The following is a 19977-nucleotide window of genomic DNA, read 5'->3' as shown; positions in this document are numbered from 1 at the left end:
GTTGTGTGCCTAAGCCATCGCCAACTCCTGGGTGCTGCTGCACCCTGCCGTGGGATCTGACTTTAGCACTGCCCCCTCTACAGCTACCTGGACTCTAAAGCTACTGGCTCATGTATAGGCTGAAAGAGTCACTTCTGCAAACCACTGCGTGCGAGGCTGTCGTGGGGGGTCTCGCTGGGGTGACCCCAGGTGCCTGCTCAGCCCACAGGTCCCCTCTTGTCCTACTTCCCACGCGTGGTTCGTGGTTCTCTGGACTGTTCTCTGTGCTCTGCAGTGTTCATTTGCTTGGTCCTTGCTACAGAGGTCTTGTTGAAATGTCTATGCCTTGGGAAATGGCATAAGCACTTCTTTGTCCTCTCACTTTGTCCTGCAGAAGCAGTGAGTCTGGGGACCGCTGCTCATGAGTGTGTGTCTCCTGTAGGGAGAGGTAAGAAAGAGTTAGATAAATTGAATGGAAGTGTACACATGGAAGCAGCAGAGAGAATGGCAGAAGAAGGGATACAAGACTGGCATCGGTTGGTGGCACCTAACCCAAAAGGTCATCGAGATGCCAGCATGGATAAAGGTGGCTTCTAAGAAGGCTTAGGGTGGAAAACCATTGGGCAGCTTACTCCAGGACAGGAGGTAAGAGGACCTCTGAAGGTCCCATGCAATTTAAATCATTCCATAATTGTAAATCAGCTGTGCTGCCTGATGACCCTGAGGCAGGACAGGTCAGTGGGTGGAAGATCAGTGTTGCTGGCAGTTCCTGGCGAGCACAGAAGGTGCATCCCAAACCCCGCTGTGGCTACCAATAACAAAGAGCCCAGGAGATGAGGGGGACCTGTAGGACGTGTCACACACAAGCGCTGCTGGCCATATGTCTTGTGGTGCATGTGAGTTTGGGGCACGAGAAAATGAGTGAATACAGGAGGGAGTGAAACCAGCTTTATTTTAAATTTATTTTTATTGAATAAATCGCCTTCCTGTTCAGTGCAGTCTCATGCTGAGCTTTGCTAGCTCAGTTGCGGCACTCTGGTGCTGAGCTTCTTTGGTTCATGTCTATATTTTAGGCAGCCTTGCCTGTCCCAGCTCGGCCATGGGCTTTGTGTGGTGAGAGCTCAGCCAGGCTGGAGATGTTTCCTCGGGGGGAGTCACACTGTAGTGGCCAGGCAAACCATCTGTGTTGCAAGGGGCTGTGTTGAGGGCATGAACGTTGGGTCCAGGGCACCTGTGGGATGGCTGCGTGGTTGGTGCAGGGCTGTCAGCCTGTCATGGGTGTCTCGTCGTCACAGCTTCTTAAAATCAGCCTTCTCTGGGCTGAAGCTTTGTCTTCTGCCCCACAATGCAGAGTTCCTGTGTAGTTTTTACTGTGGGTTGGCCAGCCTTCTGGTGAGCCTTTGGTGAGAGAGCACCTGGCAAGATGCAGTCATTGCTCCAGCAGTGGAATCTACCTCTGCATCGCTGCAGGGCGAGCTACAGTGCCTTGTCCTCACTGGTCATACTGGAGGATGCAGATGAAAATGAGCCATCTCAGAGCAGAGAAGCCAGGCTTTGTTCTGTACCGAAGATTGTGTTTTAGCAAACCATTAAACTGATAAAGTCAAGGGGAGCTGCCAGCGTTGCTCTTCAGCACCCAGGGGTGGGGATCCAGGCATGGACCTGCTGCTCTCACAGGGGATCTACACACAAATACAGCTCAGTAAAGATCCTACTTTCTCTAAGCGCTCTGCAGTGAAGCCAGAGGAGTTTTGGTGTTTACAGTTTATCTCCTTTTCAGTCTGGGAAGCCACTCACGTAGTCTGCTCTCCCATGCCGCAGTCAGTGCCGAATCAATACAGCGGTGACGTTAACTGATCACCTCTGCAGAGGCAGCTTCCAGCTTGGAGCCCAGCGTCCTCCCGACCCTGCACAAGTGGCAAGAGGCTGTCGTGGCTGAGCCTGAGGCAGTGGGGAAACAGTCCTCTGCAAAACTGGGGCAAGAGAAAGGCTTGTTTGTAGAGCAAGTGGGAAGGAGAATTGCTGGGGCATAGCGAAGCCAAAGCAAAGGATGGTGCAACAGCACACAGCAAAGCAGGACAGCAACAAGTCCCTCTGCATGCCAGCTCTCCTGTCCCTCCCCGGAGGGATCCTGGCACGGGCAGAGCTCTGCTGTAGCTGGGCAGTGTCGGCGGGAGTCAGCAGATCTCTTCCCAGAAAAAACCTCTGCCTTTACCACTCCAGAGACAGTGCTGTGTGCTGACAGCAGTGCTGTGAAACCCGCACCGGGCTTTCCGCTCTGCTGTGCCCTGCGTTGTGCCCTTCAGGAGCTGTTTGCCATCTCAAATGCGGGTGCCGGGTGGCAGTGGCAGGGAGGGGGAGAGCAGGGAGGTGGCAGTCGAAGGTGGCTGTCCCTGGCATCAGCTGTGGTGTGCCCATGTTTCCCAGGCAAACGCATTACTTCTGCAGTGTCCGAGGAAACTAGAGGTCACCACAAATTGCTGCTTTGTAGCCCAGGGCCATGAATTTGAGCAGAGTTTAGATTTGCTCACTGTTGAAACTCTGTGTTTCAGACATCATCCTGGCACATGGGAGAGCAGGAGTTGGCTCTGCTCCACCGTAGGGTCATGGAATGGTTTGGGTTGGAAGGGACCTTCAAAGATCCTCCAGTCCAACCCCCCTGCCTGATCTCCCATGAGATCAGGTTGCTCAAAGCCCCGTCCAAGCTGACCTTGAACACTTGCAGCGATGGGGCATCCACAGCTTCTCTGGGCAAGCTGTGCCAGTGTCTCACCACCCTCATGGTACAACATTTCTTCCTGATGTCCAACCTAACCCCACCCTCGTTCAGTTTAAAACCGCTGCCCCTTGTCCTGTCACTGCAGGCCCTGGTCAAAAGTCTTTCTCCATCTTTCTTATAAGCCATCTTTATATATTGAACAGCTGCAGTAAGGTCTCCCCGGAGCCGTCTCTTCTCCAGGCTGCACAACCCCAACTCTCTCAGCCATGGACCACTCAGTCAAGGAAGTGGGAGATTTTCTTGTAATTTGGGCATTTCTTAGCATTTTTTTAGGCTCTGCAGGTAATCGGGGCAGAGGAGCTCCTTGGGGCTGCAGCTTGGAGCCCCTGCGTTGGGAGGCTGACGTGAGTGATATAGCACACTGCTCCGCTTCGGGGCTTTGGCTACTGCCCTGAGTGGTCTCCGACTCTGGGCTCCTGCAGCTCTTCGTCTTCCCAGGGATGCCGACCCCATGCTGGGACCCCGTGCCCAGCGGTGCGCGTGCCCAGCGTGCACACTTGTGTGCGCAGGATGGGATGGAGCCTGGGAGGTGAGCTGGGCACAGAGCGGAGTTGTCCCAAAGGTTGCGTTGCTGGCTTTGCTTGTCACCGCGCACTGTGCCTAAGAGGAGCTGACAGCTCTGGCAGGGCTGGCAAGCAGCACTGCTGGGCTGTGTGTGCCTGACGGCTGAGCTGTACCAATGCGACTGTTGTAGCTGTCACCCAGAGAACAGTGTGGGATGGGCTTGTGTTAAGGCAGTTTTCTGGCTGGAACATACCATTAGTGTGAAAACGTCCCTGGCCCTTGCTTGCGTTGGTTTTGCCCTGGTACCCAGTGCGCTGCTGGTGCGATTTTGAATTTTCGGTGCCATGGGACAGATCCTCAGCAGAGGCACCGCATTGCAATGGAGCTACTGCAGCTGGCGTTGGCTGTGTTTGTAGCACGGGTGTCTCCCTTGGACTCCCGGCCATACAGAGACAAGCAATGACCCAACTAGAAATCTGGCACCCATATTTGTTCCTGTCGTAGGATCACAGCACATTGGTGAGAAGGGAGCTCAGGAGATCCCAGCCCATCACATAGCAGTGCCAGCTGCATCAGGTTGCTCATGGCCTTGTCCAGCTGCATTCTCAGTATCTAGAAGGACGGAGATGCTGTAGGCATCGGTCCATGGGTCCTCTGGGCCCTGGTCCAGTGTTTGACCATCCTTATGATGATTTTTTCCCCCTTAATATTTAACTGGAATTCCCTGTGTCCCAGCTTGGTCTGTCGTCTTTTGTTCTGCCCCTGTGCACCTCCAAGAAGAGTCTGGCTTCAGCTTCTCTCCATTCTCCTACTGGGTCATTGTAGGCAGCAATAAAATCCCCCTGAGCTTTGTCACCTTCAGCTGACCAAACCCTGCTTCTCTCAGCCTGTCCTCATTTGTCCTGTGCTCCAGCCCAGAACACCTTGGTGGCCTCAGCTGGCTTCACTCCCACACGATGTGTTTTGGGGAGCCCCAAGCAGAACATGGCACTTCAGTTGTGGTCTCGCAGGTGGAAGTGAACAATCCCTGTCCCTGCCCGACTGGCCATCCTCCTGCTCACCCAGCCCACGATGAGTTTTACCTTCACTGCTGACTCCAGGGCAGCCTGATGTCCATGAGGACGCCGGGAGCTCTAGGTGCTTTCTGACCAGCTGGCCCCCAGCCTGTCCTGTGACATGCATCCTGTCCCCAACACAGGATGCTGCATTTGCCTTTGAGCTTCGTGGGGTTCCTGTCAGCCCCTTTCTCCAGACTGTTGAGGTTCCTCTGAATACCAGCCCTGTCTTCTATTGCTCTCCCCAGTTTGGTGTCTTCTGCAAACCTGCTGAAAGTGCACTCCACTCCACCATCCCAGGTTACTGGTGAAGATGTTTAATGGTATTTTCAACCCGGCATCGCTCACTGAGAGGTTACCATTAGGAACTGGCCACCGGTTGGGTTTGTATTGCTGATCGCAACCTGGCAGTCCAGACAATTTTCCACCAACCTTATCCAGCCTGTGTCCTGTCAAAATGGCTATAAGGATACTGTGGGAATCTGTGTCAAAGGCCTTAAACTCAGGGTGTGCACCATCCCCTGCTCTCCTCTTATCTGCACAGCTAGTTACTTCATCGGAGAAGGCGATCAGAATGGCACAGCATGATTTGTCCCTGGTAAATCCACGCTGGCTGTTTCCAATTACCTTCTTGTCCTTCTGGGAGGATTTACTCAGTGACCTTTCCAGTGACTGAGGGGAGGCTGAGGGGTTCCCCAGATCCTCCTCCCAGAAGATGTGTGGCGTTTGCCTTTTTTTGCCAGTCCTCTGGAACCGCCCATGATCACCGCCATCTTTGGCCCTTTGCAGTGACATTGGCCAGCTCCATCAGCATGCTTGGATGCATCCCACCTGGTCCCATGGACCTGTGTATTTCCAGTTGACTTAAGCATCCCCAAAGTCTACATCCCTCTCCATGGGTAGTGTTTCATGCCACTGGCCTCTGCTCAGAGGGCACGGGGAGGCCAAGGACAGACCTTACCAGTGATCGCCAAGACAAAAGAAGAAATGGAAACCTTAGCCTTTGCCGTGTCCCCAGTCGCTAGAGCTCCTGCCCCATTGAGCAGTGGGACCACAGCTTCCTTAGCCTTCCTTAGGCTCTCTGGTACTTAGGGCAGCCCGTCCTGCTGCCCTGCACACCCCTCGCACCGCTCCGGTCGAGCTCTGCCTCTCCCAGCTCCTCCCTGGGTGCTTGGGCAATGTGTCTGTGTTCCCCCAGAGCCTGGCCCCACTCCCACCTCCCTTCCTACATTTGCGTGTGGGATTTGGGATGAGTTGAACTGGAGAGCTGATTTAGATATGCCTGGTACTTTAAGCGTGGTCCTTGTGTTGGTATTTCTGCACCGAGGGCTTCACTAGTTTGTATGGACTTTGCTGTGAGCAAATGACTGAGTAAAAGGAGGAATGAGGAGCCGATTCCCCCCTTGTTAACATGTTGTAAATCAGAAGTAACTGAGCATTAAGATTATGGACTTTTATTCTGGCTTTGCTGTTGTCATCTCCAGCCAGAAGAGCCTCATGAGACCTGGAGCTTTCATAGCAATGGCTTTGTCTTACCCTGGGCCCGCTGGCCGGGCTGTGTTGGAGCCAACAAGGCAGGGAGGCTCGTGTGAGCATGTGCCCCAGCACATCGGGCAGGGCTGGTCCTCCGGCCGTGGTCCTGGGGCAGCTGATGGTGCTGGTCTCCGCCATGGGAGCACCAGTCTGTCCTTCAGTGGCTGTCCCAAACTCCACAAGCCCCCAGCAAACTGGTCCCAGGGGCAGCCTCGCTCCTGGGCTGCTTCTGCACCGGGGAAAAGTTGTTTTCATGTTCTAAATTTGTTACATTAAAACCACTCTGTTTGTCCCCGTTTCACAGCAGCAGTTTGAATAAAGCACCCTGCCTCGGTGAGCTCACCAGCAGCAGAAAGATATGGGGCGCTTTGGGGTCGCAGCTCCCAAGGGCATCCCCAGCCCAGAAACATTGCCAGTGATGGAGGTTCCCAGATGTCTCGACAGTATTTTCCGTGTTTCTCTAAGTATTAAATTTTGAGCTCCTAACAGAGCAAAAGCTGCTATTTACATTCTTCCAAATGTCAGTACTTTTGGTGCTTGTTATTCAGAATAGCTTTTGCTCTAGTTGCTTTCGGGCTTGGTTTATCTAGCCAGTGCGGTGGAAATATTCACCTGCCTTGGACTAGTTCAAACGCTGAAACAAACCCAGACGGTGGGAACTCAGGAGTGGGATCTCTGCTCCCCCTGTAACCCGGACGGGCTCAGGAGGAAGGCTGGCATTCCCCCCGGGCTCCCCCATGGGGTGAGCACTTCAGAAATGTCTTTCTCTTAATTAAAAACATTGAAGGCCAAGGTTCCAGGTTTCAGTGTGTGCTTTGTGGGGGTTTCAAAGCCCCCTGTGGGTACCCAGAGCTGTATGAGCTCTTTGGAAATCCAGCTTGGTGGTTCAGCAAACTGGGCTGCTTTCCCCATGTTTGGGGAGTGAAGAGTTGCTGGCTCCAGGTGAAACAATCCCATTTCCTAACTTTAGTTAATATTTTCTGTTTAGTGAGTTTCTTTCAAATGCAAGGTACATTTTGATATGCTTTTTATTTACTCTGAATATTCAGGTAGTTTTATTTAATGACTGAAAGCCATTTAAAATGCTTTTTCCAGCCCATTTTGCATGAAACACCATATTCCTTCAAAAATCAAATGCATTTTGTAGACATGTGGGATGCCCGTGGGAACATAAAATAACAATCTGACAAAATAAACACTAAGTTAAATAACTTCTTAAGTAAAAGAGGTATGGCGTGGTATACTGATTAGCAGAAAGGGGTGTCGTTCAACACCCGGGCTATATTTAGCTGCAGATCAACATATGTTGATACTTTTCAGCTGAATGAGAATGAACTGGATTTTAGGAAGACAATTTTGAAAAGGCAGAAGCAGAGTCGCTTGGATGGCACATCATGTCTCTGCTGGATTTCAAGTCATGATGCTCAGGAGCTGTTTTGACCTTGCTTTGGGCCGGGCACCTCTCGAGCAGAGACTGCCTGCTGAAGCTGAAGCTGCCGGGTGGCTTTTGTGGGAGGTTTGCCAGCAGAGGAGGAATAAGATGAGCTGAGTCTGAGGCTCTGCTGTAAATACTGAGCTGCTGCTTGCTTAGAATAGCTGCAAAGCAAACGCAAGTATATCTTCAAGATGTCTCCAGTGCCGTCTCCTGGAGGTAGGGGTGTGTTGGCTGGGGCTGCTCCAGGTGTACCAACACCCGGTAGGAGCATCTGAGCTCCGGTGTGCACCAGGCATGTCTGACCCTGCAGAGATGCTGTGTTGCACCAGTCCCCGCTGCGTAGAGGCTTTGAGAACTGCTCCAGCTCAGAAGGGCTGGGTACAGCCCTTGGGTTTGGCTCTCTGGGAGCTGTAACTCTCTAAGGGTGAGCTCAGGCCATGCTGGTGGCCCTGGAAGTCCCAGGGGAGACACTCATTGGGAGTTTCTTCATCATGTCAGTCTCTCCATATCTTCTTTCTGATCCTTTCTGAATATCCTCTTTTCCTATCCCTTTTCCATCACCTCCTCTCCTTTCACCTTCCACCATTTCTCCGTATCTCCTGTTGCTCCCTGCTCCCCAGGTTGGGCTGCATGAGCAGTCCATGGGGTGAGGTTGGTGTAACACAACCTTCTTCGCCCTGCAGCAGTACCGTTGGCTGGTCCCAGATTGCAGGTGCCTGTTGCATGTGAGAGTGATGCTGAATGCCCAGGACGGGTGTGTTAGATGTGGCCCATAAGTCACGTGCTGTTGCTTCTACTGCACGGCTGAAGAAGCGCACGAGCATTTCTTGCTTGACACGGTATCAGATTTGGCTTCACTTAAGACTTGTGCACCAGATTTGCCTTCTCTGGAAAGGGAGGCTCTCAGCCTTGCGGAGAAGGACTGGGGGATACCGCTGGGTGACAAACGGGACATGAGCCAGCAATGTGACCTTGCAGCCCAGAAAGCCAAGCGTCTCCTGGGCTGCATCACCAGCAGCGTGGCCAGCAGGTCGAGGGAGGGGATGCTCCCCCTCTGCTCCGCTCTCCTGAGAAACCCCTGCAGCACTGCGTCCAGCTCCGGGGTCCCCAGCACAACACAGACATGGACCTGGCAGAGTGCATCCAGAGGAGGCCACCAAAATGGGCCGAGGGCTGGGACACCTCTGCTATGGAGAAAGGCTGAGAGAGTTGGGGCTGTGCAGCCTGGAGAAGAGACGGCTCCGGGGAGACCTTACTGCGGCCACTCACTACTAAAAGGGGCTTATAGGAAAGAGGGAGAGAGACTTCTGACCAGGGCCTGCAGTGACAGGACAAGGGGCAGCGGTTTTAAACTGAACGAGGGTGGGGTTCAGCTGGACGCCGGGAAGAAATGTTGTACCATGAGGGTGGTGAGACACTGGCACAGGTTGACCAGAGAAGCTGTGGATGCCCCATCCCTGCAAGTGTTCAAGGTCAGCTTGGACGGGGCTTTGAGCAACCTGATCTAGTGGGAGATGTCCCTGCCCCTGGCAGGGGGGTTGGACTGGAGGATCTTTGAATCCCAGACGGTTCTGTGAGTCCACGATGCAATGAAACTCGATTTCTGGCATATTGGGGAAAGGGCTCATTCAAGAGATACAAGCGTCTGGATGGAGGATGCACGTGATGCTCTGTCCTGATTTTTCTGGAACATCTTCAGGGCTGTTTGCTGTGCTCAGCCTGGCAGCTGGATCAGACAGCAAGTCAGGCCCCAAGGGTGGGTGGTAAGGCAGGGGTGAGCTTCCCCCCCAGGGGCAGCGGCTAGCACTGGGGGGGTCAGCATGTTCAGCTGGACCCTGGTCAGGTGTAATTCCAAGGTTTTCTGGTGCTTTTCCTGGAGAACAGAAAGCAGCCTTGTAAGATGAGGGTGCTCTGCGTGCGGAGGCTGACAGCTCCGCAACACCATCTGCCCTGGGCTGGCAGCTCTGCAAGCAGCCGCTTGGTTTGGGGCAGGCAGTCGTCCCCTGTGTCCCCATGGGGCTGGTGCTCAGGGGAGCCCTCCAGTGTGGGGAGGAAAAGTGGGGCCTTGCTTCCGGAGCGGGGGCAGTTACCCCAGACATCTCCCGTGCCCCTGGTCCAGCCTGCATGCCCTGGCCCCTGGGCTCCCCCGGCAGCCGTGCCCGTGCTCCCAGCCGGGGAGGAGGTTCGATGGCTTGGGGCGTGGGGTCCCCCCGGGGCCTTCCTGCCCAGCTCCGGCACTGCAAAGTGACTTGCCATGAGTGCATCCTGCACCCGTGCCGGGTCCGGCACATCCCGGCAGCGTGGCAGAGGCAGGCAGGGCTTGACGCAGGGCACCGTTGTGGCCTCGGCTCCGGGCTGCTTGGGCACAAGCTGTGGTTTGGTGAGGGTGCTGCCAGCCATGACCCACGGGTCTGCCGCCACCCTGGGGTGTCCTCTGGGGGCTGAAGGCTGTGCATGGGTTGGGCTTGGGTGAGGGGCGCGTCCGGTCCATGTCACCTGCTGCCACCTGCCCCCCTTGGAGTTCATCACACTCCTCAGAGCAGTTTTTGGGCTAGAAATGCTTTTTAGGCTGCTGGAGGTGCAAGGGGTGCTCAGGGCTGAGCCTTCCCCTGGCTCGGGGGTGGCAGGTCTCTCCCTCCCACGGGACCCTCACCCCCGCTCTCTCTTCCTCTCCCCTCCGCAGCACTCGACGCTGTCGCGCAAGTTCGTGGAGGTTATGTCCGAGTACAACGCCACGCAGACTGACTACCGGGAGCGCTGCAAGGGCAGGATTCAGAGGCAGCTGGAGATCAGTGAGTAAACCTGGAGGGGGAATGCAGCCGGGCTGTGCGCACCGTGGGGCCGCATCCTGCACTGGCTCTCGCTGGGTCAGAGCTGCTCCCACAGCTGCGCAGAGCTCCCCTGTGAAAACTCAGGTGTGCGCAGGGGCTGTGCATGCACCTGTGGGAGCAACCGGGACACAGCTCCTGCTGGGAGATAGACACGTGGTGGTACCCTGCATTTCAGTGTCAAACCGCATCCGGCAAAGCACATCCAGCAAAGTGCAAAAACTCCTCTCAGATTTTCTTAAACGCTGCATAGAGAGTGCAGAGAGCACAGGGAGAGAAATTTCTTCCTTGTTCGCAGCTAATTTTGAATTCAAAGAAGCTAGTGGGAATTCCTGGCTCCTGTGTGTTGCCTTGCCTTTCCTCTGGGTGCTTTTCATTGCGGGTGAACCGAACTAAATATAAAACCAGAGAAGTGAGCTCTTGAGATGGGGGCACTCGCTGCTCCCAGCAGTTTCCCTTGCTGCAGGAGCGCGAGCCTCAGTGCCTGCCCCAGGCATCTCCCTGGACCCAGGACCGTGATGGCTCTTAGCAGCGGTAGTGGTGTCTTCTGGCCAAAGGTGGGCCCCAGGTGACACCTCTGAGGCTGTCACCACCATGGCACTAAGATCTCCCTGTGTCGTTCAGAGCCCATCGCTTAGGAGAAGTCTCGTCTTGCCTGTCCACAAAACCTGCTCTCCTGGTGGTTCTTCTGGGCAACCGGTGATACCTGGTTAGTTTTAGAGAAACGTGGTCATCTCCCAGCAAAGAAGAACCATTCCACCACCGTAATTAGGGGAATAAGCAAACAAGGGAGAAACAGAGGGGGCATGCAGAGATTAAACGAGATTTTTGCAAGTAATCTCATTGTCAGAGAGGGGTCGTGTTTCTGTGCTCAAAATGAAAGTCTGAAGCCTAGTCCAGGTTTTTTTCCCTCACAAAAAAATGGGTGTTTTTCTCCCCTGTCACAACTCAGCGTGAATAATAAGGTAGGAGATCTTTGAGTTAGAACGGTGTCCTTGAAGGTCACCTGTGGGAATGTCCTTCGTGAGCTGCAGATGCCTGGGAATCTGGGTGCCAGTGGGGTATGGTAGCTTCTGTGGAGGGAAGGAGCTTCTCCTTCTAGGAGACTCGGCTGTGCAAGCCTTTCCTCTGTTAAGGTTAGTCTTTATGATGTATAATAATAATAGAAATGTTTCACACTGGCTGAATGGAAAGGTTGACTGACATGAGGCTCAACAAGAGCTTGACGTTTAATGTAAAGCAGGATGGTGAGTGTGTCACTGCTCCAGCTGACTGACTCATTCGTCAGCTAATGTCATTCTGTAGGTGATACCCAGCCACAGGGGTGGCTTGTAAAGTAAATTGGAATTTAAGGTATCCCTATGCCTCCCTTCTGAGAGAGGAGAAGATTTGAAAGGACTTAGCCAGGTCCTTAATTGTCTGCAGACCTGAAAGAAACCTTCCTCTTGTTTTTCTACTCCCAGATTTTGGAAGGACTCTGCCGCTTTGCTTAAATTATGCAGATATGTTAAATTATACTTGTCTTCACTCTGTCCATCCTGCCAGGATGCCAGTGCCCAACAGAGCATTGACAGGCGCAAGGAAAAGGCTGCTCAGGACTCACCGAGGTGCAGTGGCTGGGTGCAGAGGAGGTGTCCTAGTTAGTGACGGTGGGGGACCTGCATTCCCTTCGGGGTGGACGTGTGGAGCAGATGCAGATGCAGGATGGGGTCTGTGCTAGGAAGGTACACAATCCTGTGCACAGTCCTTTGCAAAAGCTGGGTTCTTCTGTCAGGACAGTGGAAAATCTCTTCTGGCAAAAAGGCTCGTCAAAAGCAACAAGTTTATTGAGGTTTTATCAGGAGTGCTGCCTGGGCAGAGGGCTCTGCTTGTCCTGGGGTGTCCCAGCCAGCACCTTCAGTCCCTGGTGCTCCGGGGGCTCTTGAACAGGCTCTTTTGAATGGAGCCTAGCTGGGATGTGGTGACTGCACAAAGCTCTGTGAAATCCTCAGCTCTCGTTTTCAGCTGATGAATCCAAAGATAGAAAGTGCCGGGAGCTCTGACAGTGAAGCCAGTAAATCACTCGGGTTTTGAAAGTCTGAGAGCAGGGACTTCTGAGCTGCTCTGGGGAGGCTCCCCAGCGCCTAGCAAGCTTCTCTGTCCTAACCGCATCTCCTTCGTGCTCTGGAAGTAGGACAGTTGCAGAAGAAATGGTGATGTAGAGTCACTGCCCCGGGCCGTAGCCACCCTCTGGGGCTCCCCACAGCCCTCTCAGGATCTGCCCCTTCTCCTTGTGTAGGCACCGCTGTGTCTGTGTGTGCCAGAGGTTGTGCCTCAGTCACCCTCGCCGTCACCCCTGCCCATCCAGCACATGCTGAGCCCGGGAGCCTGTCTGACGTGATGAAGTGGATGTCCTCTCCTCTCCCACTGCTTCTGCCCCAGCCTTAATCGTTGCCCTCAGTCCCCCTTACTCACTCACTCTGCTCCCAAACACAGATCGCAGATGCCATGGAGGGATCGCAGGATGCGCCATGTCCTGGGGTTGGTGACAGCAGGACAGATGCTGGGTGGCTGTCATCTGGCTGGACCATGCTCCCCCTCAGCAGTGTCCCTGCGTCTGCTGCTGGGAGCTGCGCTCCCCAGGCACGAGCCTCTCCCCGCCTGTGGTGAGAGGTGTCACTCCTTCGTTTTTTACTTCTCCGTTTTGTCCATTATAAGAAATGACACCTTCAATCTAATTAGGTTTTGCTCCCAGAGAAATTGGATTTGAAGCTTTGGAGGAGCTTTCTGTGGTGGGTGTGCAGCTTTGAAGCCATAGAGGTGCTGCACAGACGCTGCTTGTTTTTATGAACAGTTTTGTTATGTGCGAGACCGAGGAGCCAAAAATAAAGCATCTGCCGTCTCCAAAGGCACTGCGAGAATTAATCAGCCCCCGCCCCACTGTGCGAGACCAGGTTAATTGATGTGCAGAAAGGCACATCTGTGGATGCATCCCAAGCTGCCCTTGAGCCAGGAGAGTCTGGGGGCTGCTCCAGCCCCAGCAGCTCCTGCAGGCAGCCCCGGGTGGTCCCGGAGCCCCCAGTGCTGAAATGGGCTTATTTAGGATTCCTGTGACACTTTCATCTCAGGAATGACCACGGGATTTATCTATCTGAGCTAAAAATGTCTCATTGAGTGAAAATGCCTGCACAGCGCTGGAAGTTGGCCCCTGCAGCCCTCCCCCGGGCTGAGCAGAAGGGGTCCTGAGGGACAGGGAGGTGGGTGGCAGTTTGTGACATGCTGGGCAGGCTTTTATAGCTGAAGTCTGCTCATCCCAACACCACCGCAGGCAGTGCTAGACCTGTCTGAGCTGGGGGACGGCCAAGGGTGTCGGGTCACTTGTACCCGTTACCTCTACACGCACAGGCGGACAGGGCAGTGTTATCCATCTCTCCATGAGTTGTATGGATTTGTATCTAATGAGAGCTTGAAAGCCAGATCCAGACAGAGGATCCCAGCCTTGGGAAGGTGCCTTGTCCTTGGTGTTTCCAACCTGAGCCCTAGCTGTTGCTCTGTGGGTGCTCGTGCAGCCCTGCTGCCGGACGGAGGGATGCTGTGAGCCGAAGGAGCACAGCTGAGCCCTTCCAGCGTATTCAGCCATGGCATGTTTGACTTCTGCAGCCCCGAGGTGCCTGAAGTCTTCCCTATTTATAGAGCATCTGGCATGCAGAATTGGGCAAACTGGCGTTTGGCATCAGTTGGGTGATGGGTGTGAGCTGTGGCACCGCAGGCTTCCCTGGGAGCTTCCCCAGGGTCCTGCACGCCCTGATGCGGCTGCTCCTGCCCCATCCCCTGGGAGCTGGTCAATGGGGACAGTCACGCCATCCAGCTGGGCATCACAGGGCCAAGGACTGTGCAGTGGCCTTGAGGTGGAAAGTCTCCTCAGTGGCTTCATGTCTCTGCCTGTTCCAGAGCTTCTGACAGCCCTGCTGCACCATGACCTGTGCATCGTTTCTCGCCGTTCTCTCCTTGCCAGCTCAGGGCTGAGTTTGCTTCTCCCTCTGTGCTGCAGCTCCCAGCGATGCTCTGTGCTGCTTTGCTTGTTGGCAGAGCTGCTTCTCCCCAGGAAACTTTAAATTCTAGAGATGCCAAGTAAGAGGCAGATGTACTCTGGAGCTCTCTGGTGAGGCAGAGGTCCAGTTCTCATGATTTTCCAGTGTTTTGCCAAGTTTCACGGCAGAGGTTTTCCCCCAGGCTCTTCTCCCTTTGTGGGCACCTTACATTGACTGAGTCCTTTCATTCCCATTTGTGGCTGTGCAGTAGCTCTGTGGTGATGTGGGCAGCAGATCAACCAAGTATCTAGCACACTTCCATCTGATTTTATTGCTGTTGAGGAGCTAATGACAGCCTTTCCAAACCAGGAAACCTAGCCAGAAGGCGGTGGACTCCCTGGGGTCCTGCAGGTTGGTTACACAGCTTTGGCAAGCGTTGTGCTGGATGGCGTGGGCAAAATGCAGCCTCCAGGCCTCGTGCTTTGGCTCAGTGTTAAAGCAAGCTCTTCCTGACCAGCTATGGCCTTTGGCCAAGCCTGCACTGGCTGGCCGGTTGTTAATCCATATGATGTCTTTGCTCTCATCCTTCGCCTTGCCGCAGCTTTTACTGGCCTCGTGCTCTGCAATAGGGGAACGGGGAAGCAAGGAGGTGAGAGCCGGGATGAGAATGTCTATCCTGCATCCCATCCCACCTCTGCCTGTGAGAGACGTGGCATGTCCTGGACCTGATCCCACTGCTTGCCCTCGGGGGTGTCCCTAGGGCTTGAATTGGGCAGAGCAAGTAGCCCTTGATGTACTGCATCTGGCACGCTCCTCCTTGTCACTGTGCCAGTGACTGCTCGGAGTTGAGCATAGTCAACAGGAGGGTTTGTAAATTCGTGCTGTTCGAGCCCTTGTTCTTCCTTCCTGGAATCAGGGCAGTTTCAGCTGAGAGCAAGGAGCCAACAGGCAGGAAGAGCTGGCAAGTAGGTGTCAAGAGTCACCCTTGGTGGGAGTGATGCTCTGTCATCCTAAAACATGTAACGGTGGCTAGAAATGGGCTGTGGACCCTTCCCGGAGCTGGGGAAGGTGGGGAGGGTGATCAGCCCAAGGGGACATTGGCATCATGCAGCTCCTTAGACCCGTGAGCGTGCAGATGGCAGAGTTCAGCCCTCACCTGCAGCTATGAGCAGGCTGCACTGAGCTCACAAGGGGTACAGACAGGTCAGGTTGTTCTCTTGCTGCAAAGCAGCAGCTTCTGAGGGCTTTGGGGGCACTAACAGGTCTTAGTTGTCCAGACCAGCCTCACACAGGACTTCTACCTCTGCCTGTGGGTCCAGGAGCTGTGTAAGATCAGGCCTGGGCCACCCAGCCCATATGTGAGCCATGCTGCAGAGGTGCCTGTCTTCAGCCCAGACTCTGGCCTTGTTCCTGGGGTGGGCTCAGGTCTACATTCAAGATAGCTTGTCTCCAGCCCTGTCTCCTGGGACTTTGGATCTTTGTTGTATTCATGTCATAGGATCATGGACTCACAGAGTGGTTTGGGTTGGAAGGGACCTTCAAAGATCCTCCAGTCCAACCCCCCTGCCAGGGGCAGGGACATCTCCCACTAGATCAGGTTGCTCAAAGCCCCGTCCAAGCTGACCTCGAACACTTGCAGGGATGGGGCATCCACAGCTTCTCTGGGCAACCTGTGCCAGTGCCCCCAAGTCCTTTTCTGGCCATGTTTCCTGGAAGGACCCTGGCCCTACATTGTAGCTTTGTCTCCAGTCCTGTCTCCAGCCCCATCTCCTGTTGCTCCTGATGGGACTCTTTGGAGCTACCCCAGACCTGATTTCACAGCTTGTGTTGTCTGGCCCCACTGCTGGACACCATTCTCAGCGCCCTGCTCACGTGCTGTGGGATGGGTGCCAGCGTGGTGAGGGCCCTGCATGTGCTAGGGCCACACTGGCTCCTGGCTCAGCCGCCCCACCCTGGAGCATCCCCACGCCTGCTCTGCGAAGGGACGGCTTCTGCTATGAGGCAGGGGTCCCTGTTGCCTGCTGCCGGCTGCTTCTCTTCGGGGCTGCAGACCAAGCACAGAGGAGCAGGTTGCGGCTCCTCTCCCTCTCTGGTTCTTGATGCTAATGTCTCGCACGTGGATCATCTCTCTGCTGCGTTGGGCAAGTCACTTTTCTTCCTTTTTATAAGCTTTATAGTACTTTTTAAAGATGTTCTTAAGGTCTGCTCTGTTCATTATTTGGTCTCCTTGCAGTACGCATTTGAAGATATACTCCGTTTGCAGAGAAGGAGCGATGGGCTGTGGGTTGGGCTCCCTGCTGAGCCACACGGTACAACGCGGGGGAGCAGGCTCCATTTGAGGCTCCCTGTGTCTGTCGAAGGCAACTTGCTTGTCCCCCAACAGTTACAGCAGTAGAAGCTGCTGCTGGGAGAGCTGGAGGCTGGGAGACTTGGCGGCGCTGCCCTGGTGCTCTCCCCACACCGTCTGGGACACGATTCTCTGCGTTTCTTTGCTCTCCCTGTTGAGTCTGTGGTCTCAGGGAGGTCTGGATGCTCCAGTTCCCACACAGCACCACAGCTTGCCGTGACCTGGACCGGTGGCCCAGGAGCCTTCCCATTACCTTGGAAGCTTGGTGTCCGGACACAGCAGGACCAAGCTCATCCCATTTTGCTCTCTTCCCATGCATCCCAGGCTGCCTGTCCCAAGCTCCTGCCAGACAGCCCTGGGTGTGCTAGGAACAGTGCCAGCTCCTGTAGGGTCTGTGCCCTGCATCCCTGCTGCGAGAGCCAGCTGGGCCATGCTCACAGTGAGCCATTCCTATCAGTTATTAAAATAAAAATCCCATTAGTTTTTTATATTATGAGATATTAGTCACATAAATAATAAAGGAATTCCTTCCTGGCCGTGGGCAGTTGACTTGCAGAGAAAAACTATTTCATTTCAAGAAAACCAATAAAAGAAAAATTTTGTTTTAAGAAATTTCCATTTTTCCCTCCTGGCCACTGTTTTTTCTCTTGTTCTCTTTTTATTTTCTATTTCTCTTTGTTGTGGTTTAACCCCAGTCAGCAACTAAGCACCACGGAGCCGCTTCCCCCTCCCCCCTCCCAGTGGGGTGAAGAGGAGGAAAGGAAAAAAAAAGTAGAACTCGTGGGTTGAGATAAGAACAGTTTAATAACTAAAGTAAAATATAATACTAACAATAGTAATAATGAAATATAATAATAATAATAGTAATGAAAAGGAATATAACAAAAAAAGGACGGAAAAAAACCCCAGTGATGCACAATGCAATTGCTCACCACCCGCTGACCAATGCCCAAGCCGCGATCCGTGCCTCCTGGCCAACTCCCCCCTGTTTATATACTGGGCATGACGTTCCATGGTATGGAATACCCCTTTGGCTAGTTCAGGTCAGCTGCCCCGGCTCTGCTCCCTCCCAGCTTCTTGCACACCTGCTTGCTGGCAGAGCAGGGGAAACTGAAAAGTCCTTGGCTTAAGATAAGCGCTACTTAGCAACAACTAAAACATCAGAGTGTTATCAACATCATTCTCACACTAAATCCAAAACACAGCACTGTACCGGCTACTAAGAAGAGACTTAACTCTGTCCCAGCCAAAACCAGGACACTCTTCCAACTGTAACTGTTTTTTGGACACCCCAGCAAATGTCTCCTTCTTTTGTGCCACCTGTCTGTCACAGTTCCATGTTGCTTTTAGAAGCCCCATGAGCTGCAGTCTGCAGCTCTCAGCTCGTGCTCTTTCCTGCAATGTCCCGTCTGTGCTCGTTGCTGTGGACGACCCGTTGCAGGTGCTGGGGGAGCTGCTGCGCTGGATCCAGCCCTGCCTGACGCAGCTGGGATGACACAGGCTTCAGAAGTCACCTCTCGGGTGCCAGGCCCCTTCAGAACCCTGTATGCAGGCTCTGTCCCCTGTGCTTGGGGCACTGTCACAACCCTCCAGCTAGTCCTGCTCCTTGGAGGCCTTTGGGAGAGCTGCTCCCGTCAGCTGCCATCCCTTCAGCCCACTCCTTGCTTCCTTGCCTGTGTTCCCAGGAGGAGAAACAAATCTGATGCAGGCATCAAGGATCCATGCAACACTCTCACTGCCGGGCAAGGAGGTGCAGGCACGAGGCAGATCAGGGGAACGATCCCAGCTGCCCGCTACACATCTCGCAGTGTGCCCTCCAGCCTCCCAGAGCTCCAGCTTCCAGACGGTGTTTGCAAGGGACCCCAGCACGTTTCTGCACCCTGCCACTTTTCCCGGTCTTGGTGCTTTGTTTATCACATGGCCCAGAAAGCATCCAGAAAGCCTTGTTACCTGCTTTTGATGAGGAGGCTGTGCGTTCCTGGCCCAGCCATGGAAGCCCTGTTGGTTTGTGGGAAATCAGAGCTGATGAGCATGAGCAGATAATGAAGTCTTTGTCCTGGAGTCTTCTGCTCGTCGAGTGTGTGTGGTTGGATTTATTCCCTCTCCCTTACTGCAGCCTCCTGGTTCCAGGAGACAGCAAACAATCTCCACATGGCACTGGTAATGCTGCCCAGAACCTGCAGGCTCCCACGTATTCCTGGCAGCCATCACCACCAATATCTGCTGATATGGCAGAAATACGCCAGGAATGCGCTTTCCCATCATGGACACTCAGAGCGCCCATGCGTGTGGGGCCCCAGCAAGGAGCAGAGCACAGGAGCTCCAGGTGGTCTTCTTGTTTCTGCATCTCGGGGCAAGAGAATCATGGACTCACCGAGTGGTTTGGGTTGGAAGGGACCTTCAGAGATCCTCCAGTCCAACCCCCCTGCCAGGGGCAGGGACATCTCCCACTAGATCAGGTTGCTCAAAGCCCCGTCCAAGCTGACCTTGAACACTTGCAGGGATGGGGCATCCACAACCTCTCCGGGCAACTTGTGCCAGTGTCTCACCAACCTCATGGTACAACATTTCTTCCCGGTGTCCAGCTGAACCCCACCCTCGTTCAGTTTAAAACCGCTGCCCCTTGTCCTGTCACTGCAGGCCCTGGTCAGAAGTCTCTCTCCCTCTTTCCTATAAGCCCCTTTAAGTAGTGAGTGGCCGCAGTAAGGTCTCCCCGGAGCCGTCTCTTCTCCAGGCTGCACAGCCCCAACTCTCTCAGCCTTTCTCCGTAGCAGAGGTGTCCCAGCCCTCGGCCCATTTTGGTGGCCTCCTCCGGACGTGCTCTACGAGGTCCATGTCTGTATTGTGCTAGGGACCCCAGAGCTGGACGCAGTGCTGCGGGGGTTTCTCAGGAGAGCGGAGCAGAGGGGGAGCATCCCCTCCCTCGACCTGCTGGCCACGCTGCTGGTGATGCAGCCCAGGAGACGCTTGGCTTTCTGGGCTGCAAGGCCACATTGCCGGCTCATGTCCCGTTTGTCACCCACCAGAATCCCCCAGTCCTTCTCCACAGGGCTGCTCTCCATCCATCCATCCATCCATCCATGCATCCATCCATCCCCCAGTCTGTGCTGGTCCTGGGGGTTGCCCCGACCCAGGTGCAGGACCTTGCAAAGAAAGAGATGTGTAATGAAGTGTGGAGGTGTCGTTGTTGGAGGAACTCCCCAGGCAGGGTGGCAGCATGCACCATGCCTGTGGGGTGGTGGCCACGCGTGGCTGGGTGGGCAGGGCCCCCCACAGTGCTCCCTGGGGCACTGACACACTTGTGGTGAAGGTCTGGACCAGGTTCAAGGTTTCGGGCACCTCCCTGGTCTGAGCCCCTGGTGCAGCACTGCTGGAAGAGGGGTCGCAGGGCCGGCACGGAGCTGGGCTGTGGGATGGCAGCCCCTCGAACTGGCTGGTGCACTCTTGGGGCTGGAAGTTTTGCTCTGCTCCACTCTCGGGAGATGCCATGGAGCCAGCAGAGCCCTG

General features: G+C 54.5%; 1 protein-coding gene across 2 annotated transcripts in view; it reads left to right on the top strand.

The window, feature by feature from the left end:
• STX1A (syntaxin 1A) overlaps positions 1–19977 on the top strand; it is a 75661-nt gene that overhangs the window by 51152 nt on the left and 4532 nt on the right. For both annotated transcript variants that reach the window (XM_050908892.1, XM_050908893.1), the window contains exon 5: positions 9969–10077. In XM_050908892.1, the coding sequence (XP_050764849.1) occupies positions 9969–10077 (109 nt within the window). The remainder of the gene's footprint in view (positions 1–9968; positions 10078–19977) is intronic.

The sequence above is a fragment of the Gymnogyps californianus genome, chromosome 20 (genome assembly GCF_018139145.2).
Source record: "Gymnogyps californianus isolate 813 chromosome 20, ASM1813914v2, whole genome shotgun sequence".
NCBI lineage: Eukaryota > Metazoa > Chordata > Aves > Accipitriformes > Cathartidae > Gymnogyps > Gymnogyps californianus.
This window is presented reverse-complemented; position numbering and strand designations above follow the sequence as displayed.